Raw genomic sequence first — 26,637 nt, forward strand, 5'->3', positions numbered from 1 at the left:
CCAGCACACCTGACAAATAATATACTTTGTAACAACAGAATATCTAGCCATGATAGCTTTTCTCTTGTTATTATCTATGCATTATCTGGTCGGGAAGCTTTGAAGATATGAAATTTGCATGATTAAGTTGAGCCTGAATTATTATTTATCCTATACGGAAAGCTTTGATTCTGTGTTGGGTTTTTAACTATGATATAAACATGGTCTTTCTGAAGCAGAAGAATGAAGATGATGATGATGACGATGATGATGATATTGTTCAACTATGTGAATTTTGAAATGATGTTCTGATTCACAAGTATAAAATTAGCATATGTCTTTCCTGAAAAAAAAATTTACATAGTTCTCTCATATCCCTTTAGCTTAGTTCTATTCCTCAGAAGTGTCATTGCTATAGGAGTTAAACCTATCACACAGCAATGCTTTTTAATCTTTCCACAAATGCCATAGTGGCCACCTTCTGTTTTATTGCATTGCTTCCTGACTAGCTTTCCAATTAATTTTTACAAGTTTTAGTTGATGCGCATTTCTAAGGCACTCGGTTTATCCCATTTTCATGTAAAAAAAGCAACTCTATCCTATATAAGGTGGGATTGTGATGTATTCCAATGGAATCTGATAGTGCTGCTGAACTCAGAGGGAAAAAAAGGTGCTTTGGAGTGCGTGGATGTAACTGCCCACCTCTAGGATAAGCTGCTTTTTAAGTAGTTACAGACAGATGTTTTGGGTGCACTCCTGTATGCTCTGAAGCATCTTCTTACTTTCATATCTGAAGCACTGTGCAGCACTACAGTCTAGCAAGTGAGGATAGGGACAAGGACTGCTTCTCAAAATCTTGGATGTCACAATAAAAGTGCCCAGTGCCAACTGCTTGATTGCTCCCACTTGGGTCCTCTGGCTCATTTCATATTAAATGGGAACTAGAATGGCTCATTAAGTCATAAGCCGTATCTTATTTCCTGGTTTGTGGTCCTGCTGTTAGATAACAAGCAATCCAAAGTTACTGGTTCACACACTAAACAAATCATAGATAGAAACACCCTGAGTCGAGTTTAAGCATACGGTAGTTTCATTCATCATAAGCCCATGATGTTTTAGTACAATCTTTGACTTTTTGTTTCTCGTTTTTGGATTGATATTTTGTTGCGCTGACAATTAATCTTTAACTTGGAATATTTGTCTTTCACATTTTAAGGTATCTATCTCTGGATCATTAATTCTCATTTCAGAGACTACAACTTGGTAGGCATGCCTAAGGCATTCTTGTAATGCATATGAATAAACCTACATTCCCACTTTTTACATTAATATGGAATTCTCACACAAATGGTAGCAGCACTGGAGTGAAACAGAAGCAATACTCTCCTTGTAACTAATGGTTACATTGAAACTGACAGACGTAAAACAATCAATATTTCTTTGAAATTTGGGTATCCTTGACAGAACATTATCACCTTCAGGATTAACTGTGTAATAACCTGAATAGATCATCAAGTGATTTCTGAATACAGTCATGATAGGACTATGGTAATTGGGTGAGGAACTACCTAAAAGCATGGTGCTCTGATCCCAAAGCATTTAAGTTTTTTCCAGCTTCTGAGATCAGAAAAATAGGAACAATGAAAGCAATGAGCATGTAATTGGAGAGATTCTTAATAAATATCTATTATTGAACTTTAAATAGCTATTTAAACATCCACCTGACATTAGTAAATTTCAAATGTTGTGTACAGTAATAAATTATGCATTCCTGATTTTCTGCTTATGAGGTTGGAGGTTTTAGTTGTTTCCTGGAACAAGGGCTTTACTGTGTCAGGGCTTCATGTCAGCACTAGGTCATGTGTATGAAACAGCGTAAGTGGGGGAGAAAATGGACTGAAAAACTGGGATTTTAAGCATGTGAAGTACTACTTTCCTGATGTTACTTACAACAGTAAGCAATACAATATTTAATCTAAAGTATACTAGCAGCTCTGTTCAAAAAAAGAGAGACAGAGACAGAGGCAGAGAGATATAGTAATATAGATACATACATACACACACACACACACACATATACAAAATTTTCATAAAGCATTCAGCACCCGGTTGTAAACAAGTCTTGCTAGTGTACAGATCCTCCCTCTAACCTGAAAACTTTGATCATGATATCTGATATCATTCTTCACTTGTTTTTCATACCTATATTACCAACATCATGCCTACCATACATACATATGAACTATAGCATGATTGTGCTGGAACGGAATTCTGGGAGCTGAAATTCAAATATATCTGAATACATATACAATCTGAAGAGCATCAGATTAATAAAAGATCTGGTGACATATTTAATTATCTGACTTTTCTTCTTGTTACACCTATGATTATCACCTCCCCTTTTTAAAAAAAATCTTCCCTACCTTCTTATTCATTGCTGCATTTCTTTTATTTGAATTTATGACCTGTTTTGCTTTTAATGCAGATATTCAAGGAGGCTTGCAACAAATAAAATGCTGTGGTCCCCAAACTAAAACAAGGCTATGACTTAAAATAATACAACTTTTAAATTTTTTTCCCGTCATTGCTAAAACTTACTAACCTTAGTAGCATCAGCTGTCATGGGATACAATGATAAACACTGGGAATTTTCCACTATACCAAATGAACAATTGGCCTGGCTCTTTTCTAAAGGAATCATACTATACCATATATTTTGGCAAAACACTTTCCTCCATTTAATGTAACGCCTCTTTTTTATGACTCCAGAATATTGAGTGGCCCAAACAACATCCACTTTCCTGGATGTTGTAAACATGTTATTTTTTTATTTTATTTTTTTAAGAGAGAAATTGTAAAACAAATTCCACACAAGAGAATGACAAGATTTCCAAGATGGTTCCTGAATTGTATGTGAGCCTTCTCTTTGCTCATAAATTAACTAGGCCAGGACCTGGTTACTTTACTGAAAGAGTGCCAAGAATCTGCATTTAGGTATTTGTGCCAACCTTATTTCCTTTAATGAGTCACAAATGGATCTCTGTATGCTTGGTGATCTTTCTATCCTTCCCAAAGAAACTTAATTCTCTAACTGTTTTCTTCTATTTTTTTCTTTCTTTCTACAGTACATCGCATTTGCCTCCCTCTTCTTCATTCTGGTTTCCATCACCACCTTTTGCCTCGAGACCCATGAGAGATTTAATCCTATCGTTAACAAGACAGAGAAGGAAATTGTTGGCAATGACACCCAGGTGCGGGTCTATCAGGAGACTGAGACGGAGGCTTTCCTGACCTACATTGAAGGGGTCTGCGTGGTTTGGTTTACTTTTGAGTTTCTGATGAGGGTCATTTTCTGCCCCAACAAGTTGGAATTTATCAAAAATACCTTGAATATCATTGACTTTGTGGCCATTCTCCCTTTTTACTTGGAGGTTGGACTCAGTGGCCTGTCTTCCAAAGCTGCTAAGGACGTCTTGGGCTTCTTGCGGGTGGTCCGGTTTGTGCGAATTCTGCGAATTTTCAAGCTGACCCGCCATTTCGTAGGACTGCGGGTTTTGGGTCATACTCTCCGTGCCAGCACAAATGAATTCTTGCTGCTCATCATCTTCTTGGCACTGGGCGTCTTAATCTTTGCCACGATGATCTACTACGCTGAGAGAATAGGTGCTAAACCCAATGACCCTAGTGCCAGTGAACACACACATTTTAAAAATATTCCCATTGGCTTCTGGTGGGCTGTTGTCACCATGACTACCCTGGGCTACGGAGACATGTATCCTCAGACTTGGTCAGGCATGCTGGTGGGGGCCCTCTGTGCTCTCGCAGGCGTGCTGACCATTGCCATGCCTGTACCCGTCATTGTGAACAATTTTGGAATGTATTACTCCTTAGCTATGGCTAAGCAGAAGCTACCAAAGAAAAAAAAGAAGCATATCCCGCGGCCGCCCCAGCTGGGATCCCCCAATTATTGTAAATCTGTCATAAACTCTCCACACCACAGTACTCAGAGCGACACATGCCCACTCGCCCAAGAAGAAATGTTAGAAATTAACAGAGCAGGTAGGAAACCTCTTAGAGGAATGTCCATCTGACTTTTAATCTCCATCCTTTCTAGAGCTTGAAAGATTCAGTCAGACTGCATTCTTAGCCCAATGGATAACACGTTATCCCATTGCTGTCCCACTGCCACAAATGGAATCATGTGTGGGACATACAGGTTGCAGGGACAAATGGCAAACAGGAGAAGCTGATAAACAAAATTTAGCAGTGCACAGGTTTGTAAGGAGCCCTCAGATCAGTCCTGTTTAACAGGATACTTAAAGGCTCTGAAGGAATAACTAGATTGAGCAGAGGAATATTTTCAGTTCTACAATTTTTACTGACAGACTACATTTTTTATTTCAAGCTGGTTCACAAAGTTTGCCTGCTGCTTAGCATATTAGCAGTCAAGGGCACAATTTTTGCCCCCCCCCAAAGAAAACACAAACCTACAGTACATTTCCCCCTAGCTTGCTACTTTCCTTTTATACTTAGCTACCGCTACTTCTAAAGTTGCAGAAAACCAATGGGTTTGGGGGATTAGAAGAACAAAGCATACAGCAATTTACATCTACATGCAGATCCATAAGAAAAACATTCGCCCCCAAGTGGTTATTCCAAGTGGTTATTTACTTATTAGAATGGCAGCTTAGATTTCTTAAAGACATGTGATGAGGTTCAGAAAGACACACAGCTAAGGATTTTATTCTGTGGCAGGCAATTCCAACCCAGTAGAATCATGCAGAAGCATAGCACTTAGCATTCAAAACACGAGGCTCATCAATGCTTTCTCCTGAAAACAGTCTACAATCAACAGCTTCTTCAACCATCTACTATTAAAAGGCTGATGGAAAAAGGGGAGCTTGGTGGCCATTGGGGCAGATTTCTTCTGAAGAGGCTTGAGCGATAATTTCACAGGGTATCTTTTTTTTAAAAAAATAGAGATAAATGAAAGCAATAAGAAAATAATTCCATTCGGACAAAACTATTTTTCACATTGGTTCAACAGAGAGGTTGGGGAATAAAAATACTAGTCATCATGGAATATGTTATAATATCCCATGGCTAGTGGTCAGTTCTGGGACTGTCTCAGTTTTATGAGACTCCTCAAAAGAGCACACAAATGTACAGGGCTTTGATCTGATTAGTTCAACCCCATAATCTACCTCTATCCATGGAATATCATTGACCTATTCTGTGGGGGGAAAAATGTAATTTTAAGAAAAACAGACACAGGCTGGTGAAATCAATGTAAGTTGCAAGCCGTGTGCAATATTCAGCCTAAGTGTTGGGGGGGGGTGGGACATTTCTGATTGGTATATATTGAGAAAAATACTTGTTTATACAGCAGTTAATGCTACTCTTTAGGGGTAAGAATCTGTTTAAAGGATGAGCTTATGATGGTCTTGCAGTACCATTTATTTGTTTACTTTTGTGGAAAATCTAATTTATTGCTCCATGTGGTGAGGACCCTTCTCTTTCCATCTCATAGCCATGCATGTGAATGCTATTGAAAGAACACAAAAGAAGTATAACTTTCCTTTGTGTGTGTGGCTTCACCAGTGCCAAATGCTAATTTCTAAGAGATGACAAAGAGATAGTACAACTTTTCAGTTATTTCGTTGTGGAACTTGAAAATCCATCCAGATGGGTAAAGTTTTCATTTTGCCTCTGTTTTTCCTGTGGATTTTTTTTTAATCCTTTAATTTAATTTGAAGACTTCCATTGCTCCAGGCTGGCCACAATCCATGCAATGACTGCCTCTTTACTATTTTACCCTTTGCACATACCTACGCATTCTTCTCAGGTTGCAAATGCTTATCACAAAGTCGTCACCAAGAATAATGCAACTTCTTCATGAGTAAAGAAGTACATGTATGATTCTGTAACACAGGGATGATAAAACAATGCTTACAAAGCAGTATGCTACATACTTCCAATTGCTGAACAATGTCCCTGCTTATTGGGTACCTTTAGTTCAGAGAACCAATTGGTTTTCATGAAGGCTCTAAAATCATATGTGACCCATGTGTGTAAAAAGAGTTTGTGGCCACCTGTTATCATTGGTCTATTTCTTCTCACATTTGGAATTATGTGCAGTATGAAGTAAACTGTACTGTATATGATATAAGCCAAACAGCTCTTTTGTACTGGTTATGACTGGGCTAGCACTTCTATGCAGCCCAGTTCATGTTAGGACATCCACAAATGGTTCTATACATGAAAAGGGTTATGTGCAGAAAACAATTGGCCAGCTTGCATGCATGAGCCTTAAAGTCAACAGTTTGTTTGTGCTTTTCATCAACTCCAAGAGCCCATTTGTAATTTGTTTAATAGAGTTGGATTACAGTACCTGGTTGTTTATTCAATACAATAGAAGCAAATGTTTAATGCTTAATTGGCAGGGAAGGCATTAAGGAGTTGAGGAGGATTCTGTCATATCCAGAATCAAGAGATCTGGAGATTCCAAGTAAATCCTATTTCCTGTATACAAATGCCATCATAAGTTAAACTTCTAAGTATCAATCACAGGACTTAGTATCCTAAACCTGGATGTGAATATAAACCAAAGAGAATCACAACCAACACTCAATTATCAGTGGATGTTGACCTATAAAATAGATAGCATCTGAGAAGGACTGTAGATGCCCACTTTATCCTAGGTTTCTTTAATTACTCTCATTTTCATATCTGAAGAAACATGCTTTCTTTACAATTTTGTTATAATTTCTCCCATGTAGTGATCAGCTACTTTGTTGTATAGAATACAAGGAAGTAGCTGCTTCAGAGGCAGATCTAATGAATGTTCTATGCGCCTTGCAATAAGATATTGATCAGCGATTGTCAGTTTCTGGTGCAGTAGGAAATTTTAAGATTAGATTATTCTACTTGTAATGTACTAAAATATCCCAAAATTTTATTTAAATCTCCCTCTAATGACTTCTGCTAGTAGTAGCATTAGTAACACTTCCAGTGGAAAACTATTCATTCATGTTTGCACAAGTATCTGTTTTCTCCAGCTTTTACAGTCCACATTAAAGAAGAGAGATTATTATTATTATTATTATTTTCTTCTAAAGAGTTTTGGAGTGATTAAAAGGCTAATGAAAAGAGTGAAATGGGTGCATTTGTGCATCAGATATCAATCTGTCAACAGTCAAAGGTAAATATTTGATGTTCTTCCTGTGTTTGGTGCAACTTTCCAGTGTTTAGAAGTAAGGAACATGTTCTAGGCTACCAGATGAGCTGAAACAAGTGATCTCAGGCCAAGTCCAACCAATGTAGTAAAGGTACGATAAAGGATAATATGTTGGTTTGTTGACTAAGGTGAAATGATACCGAGTACCACACCATTTCATTTAGGATGGTCTAGTTGTCTCTGTTTGGAGAATTCATTAGAACCCGCATAACCAGCTTCACTACAGGATTGCACTACCTACCTCATAATGGATAGTTTACTTTAATAGAACTGTTTTGCCTTATTGAAGGAAAAAGTGATTCCTGATCTTAGTTGCACAGCAGCAAAATTACTAAGCCAACGAGGTATATTTGAATGCAGTAAAAGTCAGGCAAGATGTTGTGTTTGGTGAGCATATTTGCAGTTTTCAGCGCTTCATGTGAGCACTTTCACAAAATGGTTGCCAAAAAAGCACTTAACCTCCTCATGCACCTAGATTTGTTCCATCACAAAATACCCATGTATCCAATGGCAGGTTAATGATGGTGCTTCCTGCCATTCCCTCTAATAATTTCTCCTCCCCCTATCTTCAAAATGCAGTCTGTAATCTCATGTTAGTTTTGCCTTTTTCCTGGAACCTCTGCAGTCAGCCACAATTATTATTTTCTAAGAATGCCTGAGGGCCTATATGAGTCCATAGACAGTGTAGCAAATCTATATGTATAAACAGCTGACTGCTTTGCTAACTCCTATATGTATAAACAGCTGACTGCTTTGCAGGAAAACAGCTTCCCACTGTTTTAATTACAGGGGGGGGGGACTGGTGGAGCATAGCGTGTGCTTGCATTGTCCACAGGTATAGCAATGCTCCCTTTACCCAACCCAAATGGAACTATACAATGACATGTCATCACTGAGAAATCAAGTTTGTTCTTCACATGCAGAAGGCCTCAGAGTCCATCTCCAATATATTCAGGGGGAACTTGGAAATGGAATCGTTCCCATTTAATAAAAACAATAGGCACCAAGCAGGACCAGTGGTTATGCTCAGTAGAAGCCGACTACTCCGCTGAGAACAATCCTAAACTTTATCCTTCATTAAATGGTAATTCAACCCATTCCACGCCCACTGAGGTACCGACGTAAGACAAAAATGAAGATATTCCAGTCTTCAGATTTACAACAGGGTTAAATAACCGATACATAAATACTTGTTCATTTTAATTTGGGGCTAGTTATTTTCATGTTCTTTGGACTGGAGCCCTTGCCCTTCTTGATAACTTTATCAGGACCAAGAGGGAGTGAAAAAAATCACCAGAGATTTCATGTTAACAGGCCCTTTGTTTACAAAAAGGAACAAAGACCAAAAAAAAGCACAATACTATTTGTTTCAATCACTTAATTTAACACCCTTTGCTGCAATGATCAAGGCATAAGTGTGATTCAGCTACTTGTAGACCAGAGAAAGGATATAAACACATTACATTTCCATGAGAAACCCATGAAAATGGAGTTTACATACGTAGCAAGCTTTCTCCCTTGAGCCTGTTAGATTGAGAAATATTTTAGAGGTCTCGCTAACACTGCATTAAACATTTCTCTGCTGAGACTGATGAGGCTGGAGAAACTCACTGTGTGATTGCATGATAGCATACAATAGGAAGTCTGAAGTCTAAAGCATGATGAGGTTGAGGAAGAGAAGATGGCTGATAGATGCAGTTTTATTATACAGAGTTTATAATGCTTATTCACATCTTATAAAGGATCATTTGGGATGGATCCATTCTGAACTGAAACAGCAAAGTGTAAATAATGACATGTTGATATTTTTTATTCTTTTGAGACACAAAAGTGAGATTTTTCCAGATTTATATTGAAAGTCAATTTCACTTTGGCTCTCTGCTTTTATATGCAAGAGAACACAAGTAGAAACTGAACAGAATTTGAAGACTTGTTTTCTTACTCCCCAAACTTGGACTGAATTTGAGCTATTACTGGAACATTTCGTCCACCCTTGACTTAATTTGTCTCCCTAGAATCAACCATCATGGTCTAAAATTCTACATTTCTTTATTAAAATATATGAGGTCAAATAGTATGTATTGTGTTTTCTCCTCCAAAATTACCTATACTAAGGGATTAGGTTAAAAGATAGGGACTGACTCAAAGTAACCCCCTCAATGGCTGAGGTAGACTAGATACTGAGGTTCCTTGGTTCTAGGCTTTCACATTCACTGCAATACTACCCTGGCTGTCTTTTCAGCATATTCCATGTCTTTGTACTTAAAAGAAATAACTCAGTGATGATGCTGTTTATGGTTAACCCAACTGGAAGTTCTAGCTTCAGCAATACAATATAATCTCTGTCTAGGAATGCCTAAATCCTGGATTCAGTCATGTGTGATTAATAAATAGAGGCAACTGTGTTACAGTTCCTTAAATACCAAGATTGGACAATCATTCACTCTGCATGCAATGAAAGCCTAGCAGCAATGTTATGTGTCTGACTTTGGAAATTTGTGAATGTGAATGTCAGTCACCCAACTGAAACTGGGTAGGAACAAAATGAGCATCTCTCTACCTTGTGGCATTATCCAAATCTATTTGCTTCACTGAAAATGATGCAATCACAGGTCACGTTGACAGCCATCTGACCTTCAGTGGTCACTTTCTGCACCAATGCTGATCAACATCAATGCAGCTGCACTAAAAAAAAATCCAAGATAATAATCTGATCAGAATTGGGAATTATGTCTTAAAATCAGAATTTGTAGTAAGATGGGAAGCCTAAAGCATAGGTGATTTGAATCCTAGAGCTGGTGATAAAGTTTATACTAGGCCACTAACAGAAAACAAATGATGATTAGCTTGCACAACTAGAAAAGGGAGCAAACAATCATTTCATAAGAATCTTTTCAGCGTACTTTTTCTTACTCTCTTATACATGATGTAAACTTCTGCTGAGGTTCTTCTGCATCTGCTATTTTCATTAACCAACCATTCTTGCTCTCATGGTCCTTCACATTCATTCCCACTCCATGAATGGCATAGATCCCATGATCACCATGTTGAAGTGTTTATTATCTAAGAATGAATCTAAACTCAGGGGTCTTAAAGGGTAACGGGGAGAGGTAGTACCCACATTAAATCTCCCTCTCCCAGCTGTACATTGAATGTAATATAATATCCCTCAATGCCTGACTTGTGCATAGCGCATCGTAACAGAACATTGCTATGGTTTTAGTATGATTTCATAGATAGGGCTACTATCTATGATAGGCCGTAAGTACTGCAAGACCACTTCAAGTTCCGAGGTACATTTTTGGAAGTGCTGCTGGGAACAAACTGTTTTTTCAGGATTACCCAACTGTAACTTTCCAGAGTGACCTGTAAAGGAAAGACTGCCTGAACTTCTCATGCTTATTTTTAACCCCTTGCTTCAGCGGTCAGTAAACCATTGTGCTACCTCACTCATTAGTAGAGGTATGAGATATTGTGTCTCTAAAAATGGGGGTATTGTCTAGAAGAGAGATCACAGTGTTGGCCAGTAAGGTTTGAGAGAGATTATTGGCTGAAAGATCTTTACTGGGACCCACGTTTCCTGGAGGGATCCAATTCAACACACTGGTGAGTAACTACTCACAGGTAGGTTGGGTTTAAGGGTCTCTAGATTTAGTATGCTAAGCTAAATTTTATCAAGGTAAGCTTTGTTGCTACAAAGACGGCATTGAATCACACACTTAGATATGTGCATAAGATAATTCTAAGTTTTATGAAAAGCAATATTACTGGTTCAAAAAGCTAAAACTATAAAGCTTTGAGATAGTTAAAATCAGCTTCTGTATAGAAACAACTGAAGTCTTTACATGTTCTTCATGTTTCTCTTTTTCTCTCTTTCTCACTATTTGGTTTATTTATTTGTTTGTTTATTTATTTACTCCTATATGTTGCTTCCAACTTATGTATGTTACAGACTGTCACATTTTATATTCTGAAGTTTTTCTTCAATTGTCATCAACCTGAGTTCCATACTGAGCAACAGAAGGACATTAGAGTACAGTTCTTTAAATCCAAAACAACAAGGGATATCACAGGCTGTAGGTAAACTCCACTGAGGTTGTGACACACACACAAATCCTGATGAAAAAGGTATAAATAACAAAAGAAAAAGTAAGTACTTGACGCAACATGGCACTAATTGGCTATGTTGCTCTCTTTAGTACTATCTGCATGGAAAACAAGTTAAGATGCATAGCTCTCCAGCAGAATAATTCCAAAATGTATCCGCTGTAAGAGGATTCCACCACTGTTTTCAAAATCACTTCTGTCATAGCTCGAAGCTGTACTTGTATCCATCATCTTTCTGAGCTGTCATTTTCTCATGTCATCATTACTTGTCTGAGTTTTCTTGTCTCTTCTGTAATTCTTCTCTGTTATAATTAATGGCAAATGTGCTATCCTACCCTTAACAATCAAAATGAGTCAACTGGTTTTCAGTGGAACTACTCCTGAGAGAGTACTTAGATGAAAGGTCATCTCCTTTCACAGCAAACAATGGAGCAGAATTAGAGTCCTTTTGGAATTCCACTTGAGCATAACATTTCTTTCTGAGCAGAGTCTGCTGCACAAGATAGACAAATATTTTGCTAATCTAGAGCCTGACTGAAAATGTCCCTTTTATTTTCAATGAAGCAAATCTAGATAGGTGCTTTTGTGTTTATTTCTCAACAAAAGAGAAATAAATATATGGCTGTAATCTATAATAATGTATTATTCTGAATGAGGAAGGCTGGATCCTAATTTGTCATATATTAGTTGAGCATAATATAAACCATGGTGATTAAAGCATGAGTAACGAAAACCATTAGAAATATGCATAAATTATAAGGAGTGGGGTGGGAAGAAGAGCAAACAAAAAGGATAATAATGATTCATTTCAAGAACCCCCAAATTCTCAACTTTATATTATAAAGTGCAATTTCTCAGAAGTGAGCTAAATGTAATTGTATTGGAATTTTACCAAATCTAATGAAACCGTGTATATAATCAAACAAATATTTTCACTTGGAACTAAACTAATAGCTAAATAACTAGCTCTCAGTTGATGCATAAACAAAAATGGATTTTTACAAAGAAAGAAAATCCTATTTCAAAAGTTAATTTAAACATTTATTTATTTTTATTTATTTATTTAATTAGTTTTCTATACCACCCTATTCCCGAAGGACTCAGGGCGGTTTACAGGGCATATTTTAAAAAATATGTTTTAAGTTTGGTTCCATTGAGTCAGGCCTGGTCTTTGGTAGTTATACAGATAAATACCCACTATCTCAACCTGTTCCAACCAATAATTCCTATTTCTTCCAAGGACAGTCCAGGTATCTTTTTTTTTAATTCCATTTATATCCCACCCTTCTCCGAAGACTCAGGGCGGCTTACAAGCTTCTAAACCCCATTGAGCCACTTGTTCTATTCTCTTTTTCCACTTCCCTCAATTTTGCCAAGCTCTGTTATTTTTTCTACTCCATTGCCTGCTCACATCTGAAGCCCAATGTATGTGACTTTCTGCTTTTTGGTCATCACTTCAAGTGACTAATCAGGACTTTATTTCATCCAGGACAAACTGGATTTTCTTGAAGTCCATGGTACTTAATAATCGTTCCTAAATCAATTATTTAAAGCCATTTATGTTCTATCTTTTGATCTCTCTCAATCTCCAGCTTTCAGAGTTGCATAATAGTCCTAGAAAAGTCATTACTTTAATTATACTGATTTTTGTTGTCACAGAAATACCCTTGATCTTATTTAACCTTGCCTTCTTCCCATGAATCAAACTGCTCGGCTGTCCAATTTGAATTCTGAGTCCCAGAAAATCAAAACTGTCATCTACATTCATTCTCTCACATCAGCTCTGAGTTCATTAGCATGCCGGTTGACATTATCTTTGTAACTTTAAACTTTAACTTTAATCCATATTTTTCACTCTCCGGGTCTGCTTATTTAATGAGCTCATTTCGGTCTTTTTGCTTCGGCTAAGAAAGTAGGCTTGTCTAGGCATCTCAGACTTTAGTGTTTCTAGCTTGAATTGTGTTCTAGGCTGACATCTATTCCAGTCTTGTCATGGTTTACAGTAGATTTGCTGAACAAGTTCAATGATTATAGGGACAAAATGCATGTTTGTTTTACTTCCTTCTCTATTCTGAACCATTATATCTCTCCCTATGCTTTTTTTCCACGCGGGGTGTTTTTGTGTATGGTTGCTGTTTTACTGACTCTTTACTTTGTAAGGGAGTCAATTCCTGAATATGTTGTCTCTGAAAATGTTTCTGGTATTTATAATTCAATTGGTAAAGGATTATCAATAGATAATTGGTAATTTGGGCACTATGGTTTAATCTGTTTTTAATTTTTGTATTTTGTATTTTTGTTATTTATTGCCCTGTTCACCGCCCTGAGTCCTTCGGGAGAAGGGCGGTATACAAATTAAATTAAATAAATAAAATAAATAAATAAATTATCTATATATCTACCCGTAGATACATTTCTTCACTAACTTCATGTGTATGGAGATTCTCAGTCATCCAAATCATGGTTGTTCCAAGGGTGATTTTCAAAAGGCAACTGGACTTTCATTGTTTTTCTTTGAAGACATTTTGCTTCTCATCTGTGCCTTCAGGGTCATCTGAATAGTGCAAACATGTGTTTCATCAGTTCCAAGAAGGTCCCACATCCATTTGCACTATTCAGATGACCCTGAAGGCACAAATGAACCTCCAAGTGGCCTCAACAACTCTCAGAGAGAGTGCTAGCGGCCAGATGACTGCAATGAAATATAAATCCTTCCATTCCCCACCATTCAGTCAGAACTGAAGAAGCTTCTTGGATGAGAAGCAAAATGTCTTCAAGGAAAAACCACAAAAATCCAGTTGCCTTTGAAAAAGCACCTTTGGGATTCACTAACTTCATTTGCATATCCTGGACCTCTTCCATGATTATTCTAGTCCTACATCAGTAATAAATTTTCTATGCTTGCTCTTCTTTAAAAGATTGCTAATCAATCAAATAACATAACATCTATCTGCTAACTTTCTGGACTGAGTTATCTTTTTTTATCGACAGGTAGTCCTCAACTTACGACCACAATTGAGCCCAAAATTTCTGTTGCTAAGTGATGCAGTTGTCAAGTGAATTTTCCCTCTTTTTACTACCTTTCTTGCCACAAGAAAGTGAGATTGTTAAGTGAATCACTGTAGTTAGTAACCCCCGTTAAGTGATTCTGGCTTCCCCATTGACTTTGTTTCTCAGAAGTTCACAAAAGGGGATCACATGGCCTTGGGACATAGCAACCATCATAAGTATGAGTCAATTTTGCCAAGCATCTGAATCTTGAACATGTGACCGTGGGGATGCTGCAATGTGCATAACTGTGAAAATCGGTCATTGCATGTGCCATTGTAACTTCAAATGGTCACTAAATGAACTGCTGTAAGTCGAGGATTACCAGCATTTGGTTAGCATTAGAAGTCTGTCACCATACAGCCTTCTTCTTGTGCAAGGCTTTCGTCCTCTGTCTTATATGAATATAATAACTTGGATATTTTTTCATCTTTCAAATTTTAGATCTTTTTCCCACTTACGTCTCTTATTTCTGTCCGTAGGTCCTTAGATTCACTTTTGGGCAAACTGAGCATTGTAAATTGTTCTTAATCTGATATCCTGATTCTATATTCTCCAGGCTATAATCTGTTGGTGCACCCACTCTCCTTAATTTCCTAAGCATAATCATATATCTAACATCAACAGTTCACATTCTGTTCCGCAATCTAGAAGCATCTAGGGTTGCACTTCTCCATTTCCATATTTAGTTTCCTCTCATTGGTTTACTTGATTTTGATGTTGCCCAAGAGTAGAATCTGTGGTTTTGTTAGACAGAGCAGACATCAGCAACCAACGCAATATTTTCTTCAATAATCTGTTAACTTTTCTTCTGTATTATTATTTTTCCCCAGTACAAATCTTCATGTAATTCCAAGCTTATTCATTTTTCTAACTTTTACATTCCAATTAACCATTTGAAGTGCCCACGTCTTTTCTAATGTTATGTTTACTACTAAATTCAAGTTGCAGTAGAAGTTGTCAGTGTTTTCCACCACTGCATTTGTAGTGGTGACATACATTTATATAACACTGAGATTCCTACCAGACATTAATTCTAGAAGATAATATCTTAACATTTATAACCAAGTCCATCCGTAGGGAAGTCATGGTTGACAGACATTAACTCTTGATTTCTTTACATAGTCTGAAAATATTTATCATATGGTCATCTGATTTATAGTAATTAATCTGGCCCATTTAAACCTACATATGCCTAGTAGAAGGGACGCGGTGGCTCAGTGGGTTAGGACGCTGAGCTTGTCGATCAGAAGATCAGCAGTTTGGCGGGTTGAATCCCGAGTGCCGCGTAGCAGCGTGAGTGCCTGTTACTTGTCCCAGCTTCTGCCAACCTAGCAGTTCGAAAGCACGTAAAAATGCAAGTAGAAAAATAGGGACCACTATGGTGGGAAGGTAACAGCATTCCATGTGCCTTTGGCGTCTAGTCATGCCGGCCACATGACCATGGAGACGTCCTCGGACAAGCGCTGGCTCTTCGGCTTTGAAACAGAGATGAGCACCGGCCCCTAGAGTTGGAAACGACTAGCACACATGTGCGGGGGAACCTTTACCTTTTTTTATGCCTAGTAGGCTTCATTTAGTAGGCTTCATACTGCTTTGACCATTTCAATTTTCCCTTGCTTCTCACATTATGTATATGTCCTTGAAAGACAAGGAGCTTCTCTTTTAGTATTGGCATTATCAGCAGCCTAGCTTTGGACTACATAATATCATCCCCGCAGGCTCCTTTCCAGTAATTATAGAGACTCCCTTTCAACATGAGATTTTCATCATCTGGCATAAATTTGTTTCAATTTTCAGCCATGCTTGATGACATCCTTATTTACACTGAAACTCCAGACTTGGTTTCACTTTTAACATGCTGATACTTTGTAACTAATAAACATGTTCTTTGAGGAATTTCCAAGCCTCAGAGTTCTGCTCTATTCATCTCTGACTGTCGGTCGGAACCATGACACCATAATTTTCTTCACAATAGTACATAAGTGATTTGCCATTGCCTTCTATCAAGTTTGATTTTGGAATTCATTCTTCCGAGTGGATTGGCTGTCATCTCATCTGGAGGGCCCCATCTTCCCTCATGCCTGTCATGCATTATCTTAACCTCCTTTTTCAGACAAGATCACCCTACCAAGAGTTCCAAATCCACCAGCATTACTTTCAGATAACATGAAAGTTACCAAGCCATCCCACCATGTCAAGTTTCTAATTCACAATAGACATAACTTAGCTTATTGCTCCGTAATACTAAGTGTGATATTGTAAGGTTTCTTAGCATGTCTCCTAAAATACAACTTATATTTTAGACTGTATCATCTGCTTTACTGAATCCCAAATCATAGATGAAGATTTTAGGAGTCTTTAAAAAGAACAATCAGTATTCTTAAAACATGCATCCACAGTGACGGTGCAAATAATCTCTTGCTCACGAATGAAAATGCACAAATGAAATGATTCAACTGATGGGACAACTCTCGTCCAATTTTTAGCTATTCTAGTGATTATCCCTTAAAATGTTCCATTCCTTCAAAATTAGTTTTTGATATCCATTTCACTTCATAAAAACTCTTCTCCCAAATCAAAAGGGTCATGGACTTTGGCCCCTCTCCATCTGGTGACATCATGATGCTCACATCTGTTGATATTCAGAAACCAAACAATATTTATATTTTGAAGAGTGGTCCTGATCTTAAAAGTAGGTGCCCACCTGTTTATTTTTTCGAAGTGTCACATTGTTCTATCCCCAAGCATTTTCTCATTCTTAGAGCAGAGAATTTTTTTTGATATTGTGCTGTTTTGAAGCATTATGCTTCCTAACACAGCTGTGCAATGCTTTGTGTTTCACTGCCATGCTAACTTAAGAAAACATCCAGCTGCTGTAAAGCATGCAAAGAGATGGTGCATTCTCGCTCCCATAGGTTTTGGGGAATCTAATTCAAAGCATGGCGCAGACCCAGTATATTAAACCTTTTGCAATTGAGCATATAGTGCTCAGTTTGGTTCCATTTTAAAAAAAAAAATCTTATATTTTGTATTTACAGAATTTGCAAGAGATTAGAAGCAGAGGCATGGGAAAATGTACATAATTCCATGCTTTTGATTTTTTTTTTCATTTTCTCTTTGCAAACACAAACAAACAAAATATAATAGAAAGCAATAAACCTGAATGTGACCTCTATTATATTTTGAAGAATTACAGGAGTCAAATGTTATATAAAGAGAAAAATAATACCCCTTATTAAAAAGATAATAATTGTCCTTTGTATTTTTCCTCTACTGATATAACTCAGATTCACTAATATTATGACAAGTTTTGAAGCTCAGGCCTCACTCACCGAAATCATCTGGATATAACAGATTTGATATTTGAACTTTTCTGGCTCCTTCAGGATCATTTCTTACTTACTTCCTGAGTTGGGCAGCCATTGTTGCTAAATCAGAAAATTGAGAATTGTGAGTTAAGAAAAATGGGCACAGGCCAGTGGTGGGATTCAGTCAGTTCACACCACTTCAGCAGAACTGGTAGCTAATTTTTTGTTGCCCAGGCCCAGAATGGACTTCCGGAAGCGGCATCCACACAGAGAACCAGTTGTTCATATATTTGAATCCCACCACTGGCACAGGCCATTGCTTATTGGTTCTGATGTACTGTAATATCTAGATTCCTTCCTTGAATTGGGAATTCAAGTGAGAATCAAGGGGGTGGAGGATATATTTTGGGCATCATGAAGTCATTTTACAAGATGTCCAGATATCTTTTTAAAAATCATTTTAAAGAGACTGAAATTTCCAGGGTCAAACATGGCTTGAGAGTTCAATTGTCTTGGCATAGTTCGTATGCTGTCTTAAGAAATAAGCACATAATACCCAGCTTGTAAAAGTGCCATCTTTCCTCTTCTTCTGGAGGATTACATGAATCAATTTTATTAAAAACCATGTATTATTTATTAAATGTAAATTATTTATATCCTACTAAATGCCCAGAAGCTTCCTTGTCTTGGCCCCTTTTATATGTTGTGATTTAATTGCTCTCTTCTGTGATGGAAGTCCAGATTAAGCAGCTTTTTAATTTTTTTTTGTGAAAAATTAAAATTCTCCATGATAATTTACAAAATGTCATTTCCTTCTAAAGAATGGCAATACATGCACAAACTTTCTCAAAATCCAAGTATTACTTTTTGGTTGGAGGGAAATATTAACAAAAATGTAAATGATAGAGTAAAAAATGAAGCAATCAATATTTGCAAGCAGGTCAACACAGAAAACATAGGTCTGAGATTGGCAAATTTTTCAGGTGGCAGGGGCCATCAAGCAATTTTATATAATGACACAAATCACAGGAAAAATAGAATTAAAATCATCAAATTTTCACAAATTCCTCAAATCTCGTGACGTTTTGGCAATCTCACTATGAAATCTGCGGAGATTTTGTCATTTGCATCTAAGATCTCATGATATTTCAATATTCTCACCTTACAAATCTTGCAAGATTTTGAAGACCATTATACTCTCTAGTCAATTAGCAATCTCACTGAAATTTAAATTTTTACATTACATTTTAGTTTTGCATTAAAAGTGTGGTTGCTTGGATATTCCCTGGAGATGTTCCAAACTTAGTGCTGTTGCCAGTTGTCATTAGATTTTGAATACAGTTATAGTAAAGTTAATGAGCATCAGGTACTTGGCACTATCCATTTATAACTGCTTGATCCAACAGACTTCAATTTTTTTTAAAAAAAAAGCCAGATAGAAATAGATACTGTTAAAACTCAGTTTGCTAATTTGGTAAGGTACAATATAATGCCATGCCAGGCTATTTCTGTATGGTCATTGTATTCCAGGTAATTGTAAAGATAAATGTAAAATACAGTAGTTAGTTCCTAAATAAGCTATAGAGTCAATATAGCAGGTATAAACTACAGGATTGTAAAAATCAAAAGTGGTTTGTCCACCAATTTTACTTACTGCACAAAGTAGTAAGTAGGATCAGATCACCCTTCCCTAAAATTATATAACAGGAATAAGAAAGCTGATCAACTTAGGAAGAAACATTATTATTACTATTTTTATCAAATTTACTTGCCACTCATCTCGCAATTCGAGGCATCCTAATGTTATTTGTATATGTTATGCTCTTAAAAAAAATTTAAGTCTCAGAAAGTTTTCAAATTATTTACTGATGAATACATTTGATTGTTACATGATCTCTTTTAAATGAGATTGATTTTTACTAATTACCCATTATGAATCAATGAAACTACAGACTGCGTTGGACAAGTCTGAGCATTAAATTCTAGCATAAGAACAGAATATATTAGGCTCCATCAATGTCCCCTTTAGTTTAAAATGTGTTGAGACACCTCTATGTCTAGCCAGCTATCTTTATGTAGTAAGCATTGTGCAACTAAGAGTTTGAATGATGCAATTATAGTGTGTCAGTTCCTCTGAAAAGTTTACTTTTACATAAGTGATTCCTTCTTGACCACAGTGAATTATGCCATATTTCACCTATATTCCTAATATGCTAATTCGCACTTTAATAACAATTTTAAAAGAGCACTTTAAATTGCTTTGAGATTGTGAAGCAAGTCACACAGAGGAAACAAAGTCAGCTCTCTTTAAAAACATGCAGATGGAAACATGTTTACAAGCCATTTTTAATCATGTGCCATGTATGTTTGTTTTTCCAATCTCATTTGATTATCCAGAGATATCCAGCATCCTCTGCTGCCATAGAAATATGCAGGGTGGGGCAGGGCGGGGGAGGGAGAAGAACCATCAGTCAACTTCTTGGCACATGGATTTTTAAAGTGAAAAAAAAATCTATGTTCTGCTATCACATTTTCATTGCATGCTATGTGTGTCTGCATAAAATGAGTGCCACTGTTTTGTATATACGGAAATGGAAACTTAAGGATAAGTTTGTTCAAAATTCATACTGGGGGGAAAAAAAGTAAGACAACAAAGCTAGAAGTTACTCCAATAACACAATCTGAATCATCGTGAGTGCCAGCCTCAGAAAATGTTGTGAGTTCTAGGCAGCTAGATGAGAAACAGACCACTTGGGTGCCAGCTTCCATCCTACTAGATATAATCATGTTTTTAATTACAGACTTCTGCTTACAAAGTTAGGAGCCATGTTTCTAGCAAGCTAACATTCTCTTTTTTCTGTTTTCCCCCCATTAACATTTTTTTTCTTTAAACAAGAGTGCCCTGCACTTCACCAAGCTACCCAGGACAAATGTGCTCCTTTCCCCCACCCCATACCGTTACCACCTAGTTTTGGAACCCTACCGAGAGATTTCATGTCAACGAAAGCATGCTTAGTGTTTCAATAGCCTTCTGCTTATATGTTTGAAGATTCGAAACTGAATGGGGAGGTGGCCAAGGCAGCGCTGGCAAATGAAGACTGTCCCCACATAGACCAGGCTATGTCACCTGAGGAAAGTCTGCCATTTACCCGTTCTGGCACTCGGGAGAGAGATGGACCTTGCTTCCTCTTATCAACCGGGGAATATCCCTGCCCGCCTGATGGAGGAATAAGAAAGGGTATGTAGATAAGGTCCGCCAATCACGTAGATAGTAAGATAGTTTAAGATATGATTTATTGAACAGTGTTTTAAGTTTGTATGAGAATATTGGTTTCTTACACTAAAAGTAACAGCCAGACATCTTAATCCATCCATCAGACAAGAAATGGAGATGGCTGAAATTTGCACTTGCCGTTTGCTATTATTTGAAGATAATTCTACCTGATAAGGATGTCCAACGTGTTCTTTTATTGTGAATTATGACCTTAGTGGTCATATGACTCCACTTTAGATTTTTTTCCCATACTGTTGTTATGGCAGTCCTGGGCCAGCCTGGTGCCCTTTCTTTCAACACTACACATATTTTCAACCCTACAGTTTTGCTGTTAGTTCCTTCTTTAGCTTTTCTTTCCCAGAAGGTTTGCAGAGGCAAGAAGGAAGCTTCTCTGTGGCAAAAGCAGTTCTTCGCAGAGGGAAAGTGGTCATTAAAATATCTCTTTACCATTTCTCCTGGCAGAAGCTCATGTCCCTAATGGGTTTCAGGATCCTAGTTTGTAAACCACCAAATTAAGAAAAGCTCCATCATTAAACAGGCTAGTCAACTTGGAAATATTATATTGTTGAAGTTAGTAATTAGTAGCTAATTGGACAATGCAGGCAAATTCTATTATTTGTCCACCTCTGGTGAAAATTCCTAGTTTAATTTAAAAGGCATAAATGCTTTATAGTTCAGAACAATAGCCACTTTTCTCGTACTACCATCAAAGTTCTACCACCATTTTATGCTCCCGTGTTCAGTTGTATTAACTGATGTTGAATTTTTGTTTTTTACTGAAGTTTATTGCTGAGCTTCCTGAATATTTCTTACAATATTGTCTGCACATGTGAAAGGAAAATAAGCAAATGGTGGCATACTTAATCTAAATCCATGAGAATTAAAATCTCATACTTGTTAAGGTTCCACCTATGATAACATTAATAAGTGCATATTTAGAAAAACTGTAATTTTTTTTTTCATTTAAGTAAGCATAAACAAAGGCTCCATTGTGGCCATGGTGCTTCAAATGAGCAGCTCCTTCATATTGAACAGAATACCTGAATGGTATATTCAGTTAAGTAAATGCAGAACCTCGACTTGTATTTTGGGTGATTATGACAAAAACCTTGTGGATTGTAGCCGCAGAGTATAATAATATTTCTACAGACACTGCAAAAACTACAGAGTGTGGCACAAATTAGTACTTTATTAAACCTGTAGGATGCATTGCATGTTGGCAGGGGAAAAAAAGGGACAACTATAGAGTATACATGATTATAATTTCAAAGTTTAGTAATGATAAGAAATAGCAGGATCATTGTACTTTTATATGAAAGTTTTTGGTTAAGTTTACCTTGGTAGCAAAGTGTTTTATACCTGATTCTATACTGGATACACGTTGGTCATTTTCATTCAGCTTGAGCCCTGGTTTTTGGATTAGTGCTTTGGGACCTGGCTTCTAAACCCTTCCTCTTTTAGGATGACCAATGAACAATTCTCCCAAAGCCACTGAAAGAATGAGACTCCACCCAGTTGATTGAAAGGATGGAGCCAGCTGGCCAAAGGAATGATAAATGTCAACATATTGTTAGCCTGTGTTGAGGGGTGGGGGAATATATCAAGGACACCTTTAGTATTTCTACAGAGTTTCATTCCATAGATTGCATAAGAATGCCTCTGATTTGCTGAGCTGTTTGATGCATGACTAAAAAACTGGCAGAAGGAAGAGTAAACCAAATGCATGCAAAAATGCTGGTAAACAAATTGAGTAGTATCTCTATAGCAACAGAACTATAAATGCTTTTGATGGAGGGGGTAGAAAGATAGAGACATTTTTAGTATCAGATAATACAGTATGATATGCCAAAGGTTCAGTACAATCACATACAACACAGTGACTTGCTAGTATTGCAGTTTCTCTATGACAGATTGAGGGTTTGCACTTATTTATTTCTAGCTCCTCTATAGCTCTCTCTGTATCATAGCAGTGGGACCATTGAAACATAGGAATCTTTTTCCTCCACCATTTCCAGCCAAGGCCAAGTTGCAAGGGATACTACTCTTGGCATGTCAAAGCATGAAGGATGCTGCTGCGATCAGGCTGTACGTTATTGGGTTTGCCCATTCTGATGTTGATCCAATACGCTATGTTTTTGCCTTTTTTTTCTTTTGAAAGAAGGTTTTGAAATGTTATAAGCCTTAACAGCTTAGTTTGCAGACATGGGAAAATGGTAGAAAGATCCTTCAAGCCTGGAATTCTTCGAACTTCATGAGACATTCTTGGTCTCCCATTCCATAGCATGGATCAGTCGCAAAGAATAGTCTTATAGATTCTAGTATTCCAATCATAATAAAGCTAATAAAAAGAGGGGAAAGCAAAGCAATGATTTCTCATTAGCTTATGTGGTATCACTTGTAACCAGATCCTGATGTTTGAAAGTATCATGGCTTTTGATAGCATCTCATGGGGTTGGTGTTACTACTGGTGTTAGTAACACTTATCTTGACCAGATCCTTCACCATGTAGAGCTAAATTGACACTATTAGTTGCTTTGGCAGGCCATAACACTGCATGTTATTGGTACATAAGATGCTAAGCTGGAGGCACCGCATAGTTTCTTGTGGTGGTGCACCCCATCCTGGTATGTGCTTTTCTCAGCTAATGGTAGATCCACTGGCTTTTTGAAGTGGGTTAGATTGTCATATAGTCCAATGCTGAAACTTGCCAATGACTAAAGATTTTTGCTTTTCTCAGGATATTGTTGAGCCATAGGAACCTTACAAGAGTGTGAGCAAAATACAAGGAGTAGGACAAAACTTTGCATGGTGTCTCTTCTATGTTGAAAGCAATAAGATACACTGTAGAGAGGTCTCTAGCTGGCTGGCTGACTGCATGGGAAAAAAGTATTGGCGGAAAAGAAAATTGGCTGCCTCTGCATGTAGCTCTTTCTCCTTTCTCCTCCTTGCTATAAAACACCCAGCTTGGTTTGAAAAGCACAGGAGAGAAGCTCAAGTATTGATTATATTCTTTACATGCAGATCTTTGCAAAGAAAGTCCTGTCATTGCTAAATATATGCCAACAGAGGCAGTCAAAGTGACTTGACATGGAGAAAACGAGATGGACATTGATGGCTTATAAACGTCTGGGTGGAACTATGCAGGCATAGAAGACCTCTTCTTTGGACAAATGTAATCTCCCTCCATGCAAGTTTGCAGGATGATATATGTGGTTTCAAAGAGGGAGATATGCAGGATTTCTCTATGGCCAGAATGTAACAAATGGCAGATTTTTTTCATTGTTGTTGTTTCATAGCATGAATTGCATGGGAAAAAAAAGAAAACCTCTGAGATTGTACAAGTTAACTTACTTTACTATTAAAGGGGTGTTTTGGGGGAGGGTGGGGAGATAAACTAATATATTTTCCTTCAAAGCTCTTTACTTTTACATATGTTGTGGTAGCAAACTGTAAAGATATTCTAAAGCCGTACATTCCTTTGCAATGGATTGTTTATTTGTATACATGATCACAAGAGTGGATGGTTTACAAAGTGCAATTGGCAGTCACATTGACCATGCCTTCATAAATTCATCACGCAGAACATGAAAATCAAGAACTTTTCATCCAACTAGACTTGTGTAAAATGTACGAACAATCTTCTTTTCTTGTCTGTTTTTGTTGGCATGCTTGTGAAACCTGGGACCAGTTTTTGAACCTGATGGAAACAGCTGGTCTAAACTAATTTTCCAGCTCTGTACTTTATTGGTGTATAGATCCAGTGTGAAGACCCTTTATGACAAATTGTTTATATTAAGTGATCAGTAAAGAATTCAACCAAAAAGAAACCAACATTGTTTTTTTTAAAACCAACAACAACACCTGGGGATTTACAATATACAAATCAGGAAACTACTTCAATATAAACTTATTTCGGAGTTTCAAGAAACAACAAAATGGCACTGTATGCAATTTAGAGTTCCGAATAAAATGCATGCACAAGGTTATGCAAAATAATTCTAGCATGAAATAAATTTTGTATGATGGTTTCGATGCCTGCTGTATAGTGTAAATCAGAATTCCTTTCTGAAATGTCCACAACTTCCCAAAGAAATGCTTTTGAAATTGTAAATAAATGCCATAGAAAGATTCCCAATGGAACTATGAGAGAGAAAAAAGCTTTGGTTATGCTTTGCTTATAAGTTGGTGAACTGGTGAGAGCCTGAGGAAGTCACCTCTCGAATCCTTGATACAACTGATGTCTTCAGTCTTCACAACACTAATAAATATTTCCATAACTGAATAGATAAAGCCTAGAGAGTTTGGTAGATTTTACTCTATTTCTCCTTTCTCGATTAATAATAAAAGTTTGGCTTATTTAGTTGAACATGTGAATTCAGTTTTTCTTACTACTGTGGTTCTCTTAACAGCTGATAGTAATTAGAAAGATGTAGAATTAGACACCTTTTAATCATACTAAATAATGTCTTAAATTACCTAACATTAAAGGTAGTCATAGAGTTTTGAATCATATCATTTTACTACAGATTGAAAGAAAACATTTAGAATTTTCATCATAAATTTGCTTGTAGCTAAAGCACTGAAGCAAAACATTACAGTTTCATCACATCATAAGACTTAACTACTTCCTAGGAAGAAGCTAAGGCTATTGATGATGATGATGATGATGATGATGATGATGATGATGATGATGATGACGACAGTGGTGATGAGAAAGTTTAGGAATGAAGTATTTCATAGGATAAACATAAGAAAAACACAAGACAGTAGCAATAAAATTTACATGAATAGACAAGATGGTTTACTTTTCCTTATCCCACTTCAAAAATTCATTCCATTTCTTAAAGGGAAAAAATGGGGGAGGAAATCCAAAAGAACATAAGTTTCTTATCCTTGAATGTTTAGGTCAGTATATTTAATAAAAAAGTGAGGCATCTAATGTAATAATTAGTATATGTAATCAACATTTCTAAATAGTTTTTTTAAAGAAGGCATTTATCAATAAAACATTTATTCATATATAGGAATGTATATGTATGTTCTTCAGAATATTGTATAAACTGATAAGGCATGGATACTGCAGTATCAGGATTTAATCTATTAATTTACATTGCTGTCATAAAAACTCATATGTGCCTTTGTTTTTGTGTTAGTTTCCCAAACATCGGTATATAGTATGATATCAGAGCAGATGAGAATCCGTATAAATCTTCAGTTTCCAGAACAATAATTATTCTGTAATGTAAGTCTAAAAGGGAATTACTTGAATATAGTATCCCATGAACCAATGTGGTACTGTGAGCATATGTCCAGCAAGTAACTGAACCAATTAATTTTTTCACTAAATGGACACAAAGATGTCAAATAAACATAAAATCTTATGGAAATAATCATAATATGACATCAGTTTTAAAATGTGACATAAATGCCAACTCGGATGTCTCTTGTTGTTTTTTCCACATACTGGAAATCTCTTGAATATCTGCCTTTTTAAAAACCATCTACAACTAGTTATTATAGCCTTATTATTTTTCCAATAACATGACTTTCATGGCAAAGAATTCAACACAGTCCACTAAAATTTGCCATTAAAGCAGGCTGGTTGTCTAATAAAGTTCTATTTGAAAGCTAAACTTTAAAGGAAGCAATCTTGTACTACCTAGGACAGGGGTAGGCAACCT

The 26,637-nt window shown here is 36.8% G+C and overlaps 1 protein-coding gene across 1 annotated transcript in view; it reads left to right on the forward strand.

The window, feature by feature from the left end:
• KCNC1 (potassium voltage-gated channel subfamily C member 1) overlaps nt 1–24,042 on the forward strand; it is a gene marked incomplete at both ends in the record, with an annotated part of 171,529 nt that extends 147,487 nt beyond the window's left edge. Inside the window, 3 exons of the mRNA XM_081314733.1 lie at nt 3,105–4,038; nt 20,732–20,920; nt 23,978–24,042. Of these exons, the coding sequence (XP_081170859.1) occupies nt 3,105–4,038; nt 20,732–20,920; nt 23,978–24,042 (1,188 nt within the window). The remainder of the gene's footprint in view (nt 1–3,104; nt 4,039–20,731; nt 20,921–23,977) is intronic.
• Nucleotides 24,043–26,637: the final 2,595 nt, after the last annotated feature.

The sequence above is a fragment of the Vipera berus genome (genome assembly GCF_964194415.1).
Source record: "Vipera berus genome assembly, chromosome: 1".
In the NCBI taxonomy this organism is placed as follows: domain Eukaryota; kingdom Metazoa; phylum Chordata; class Lepidosauria; order Squamata; family Viperidae; genus Vipera; species Vipera berus.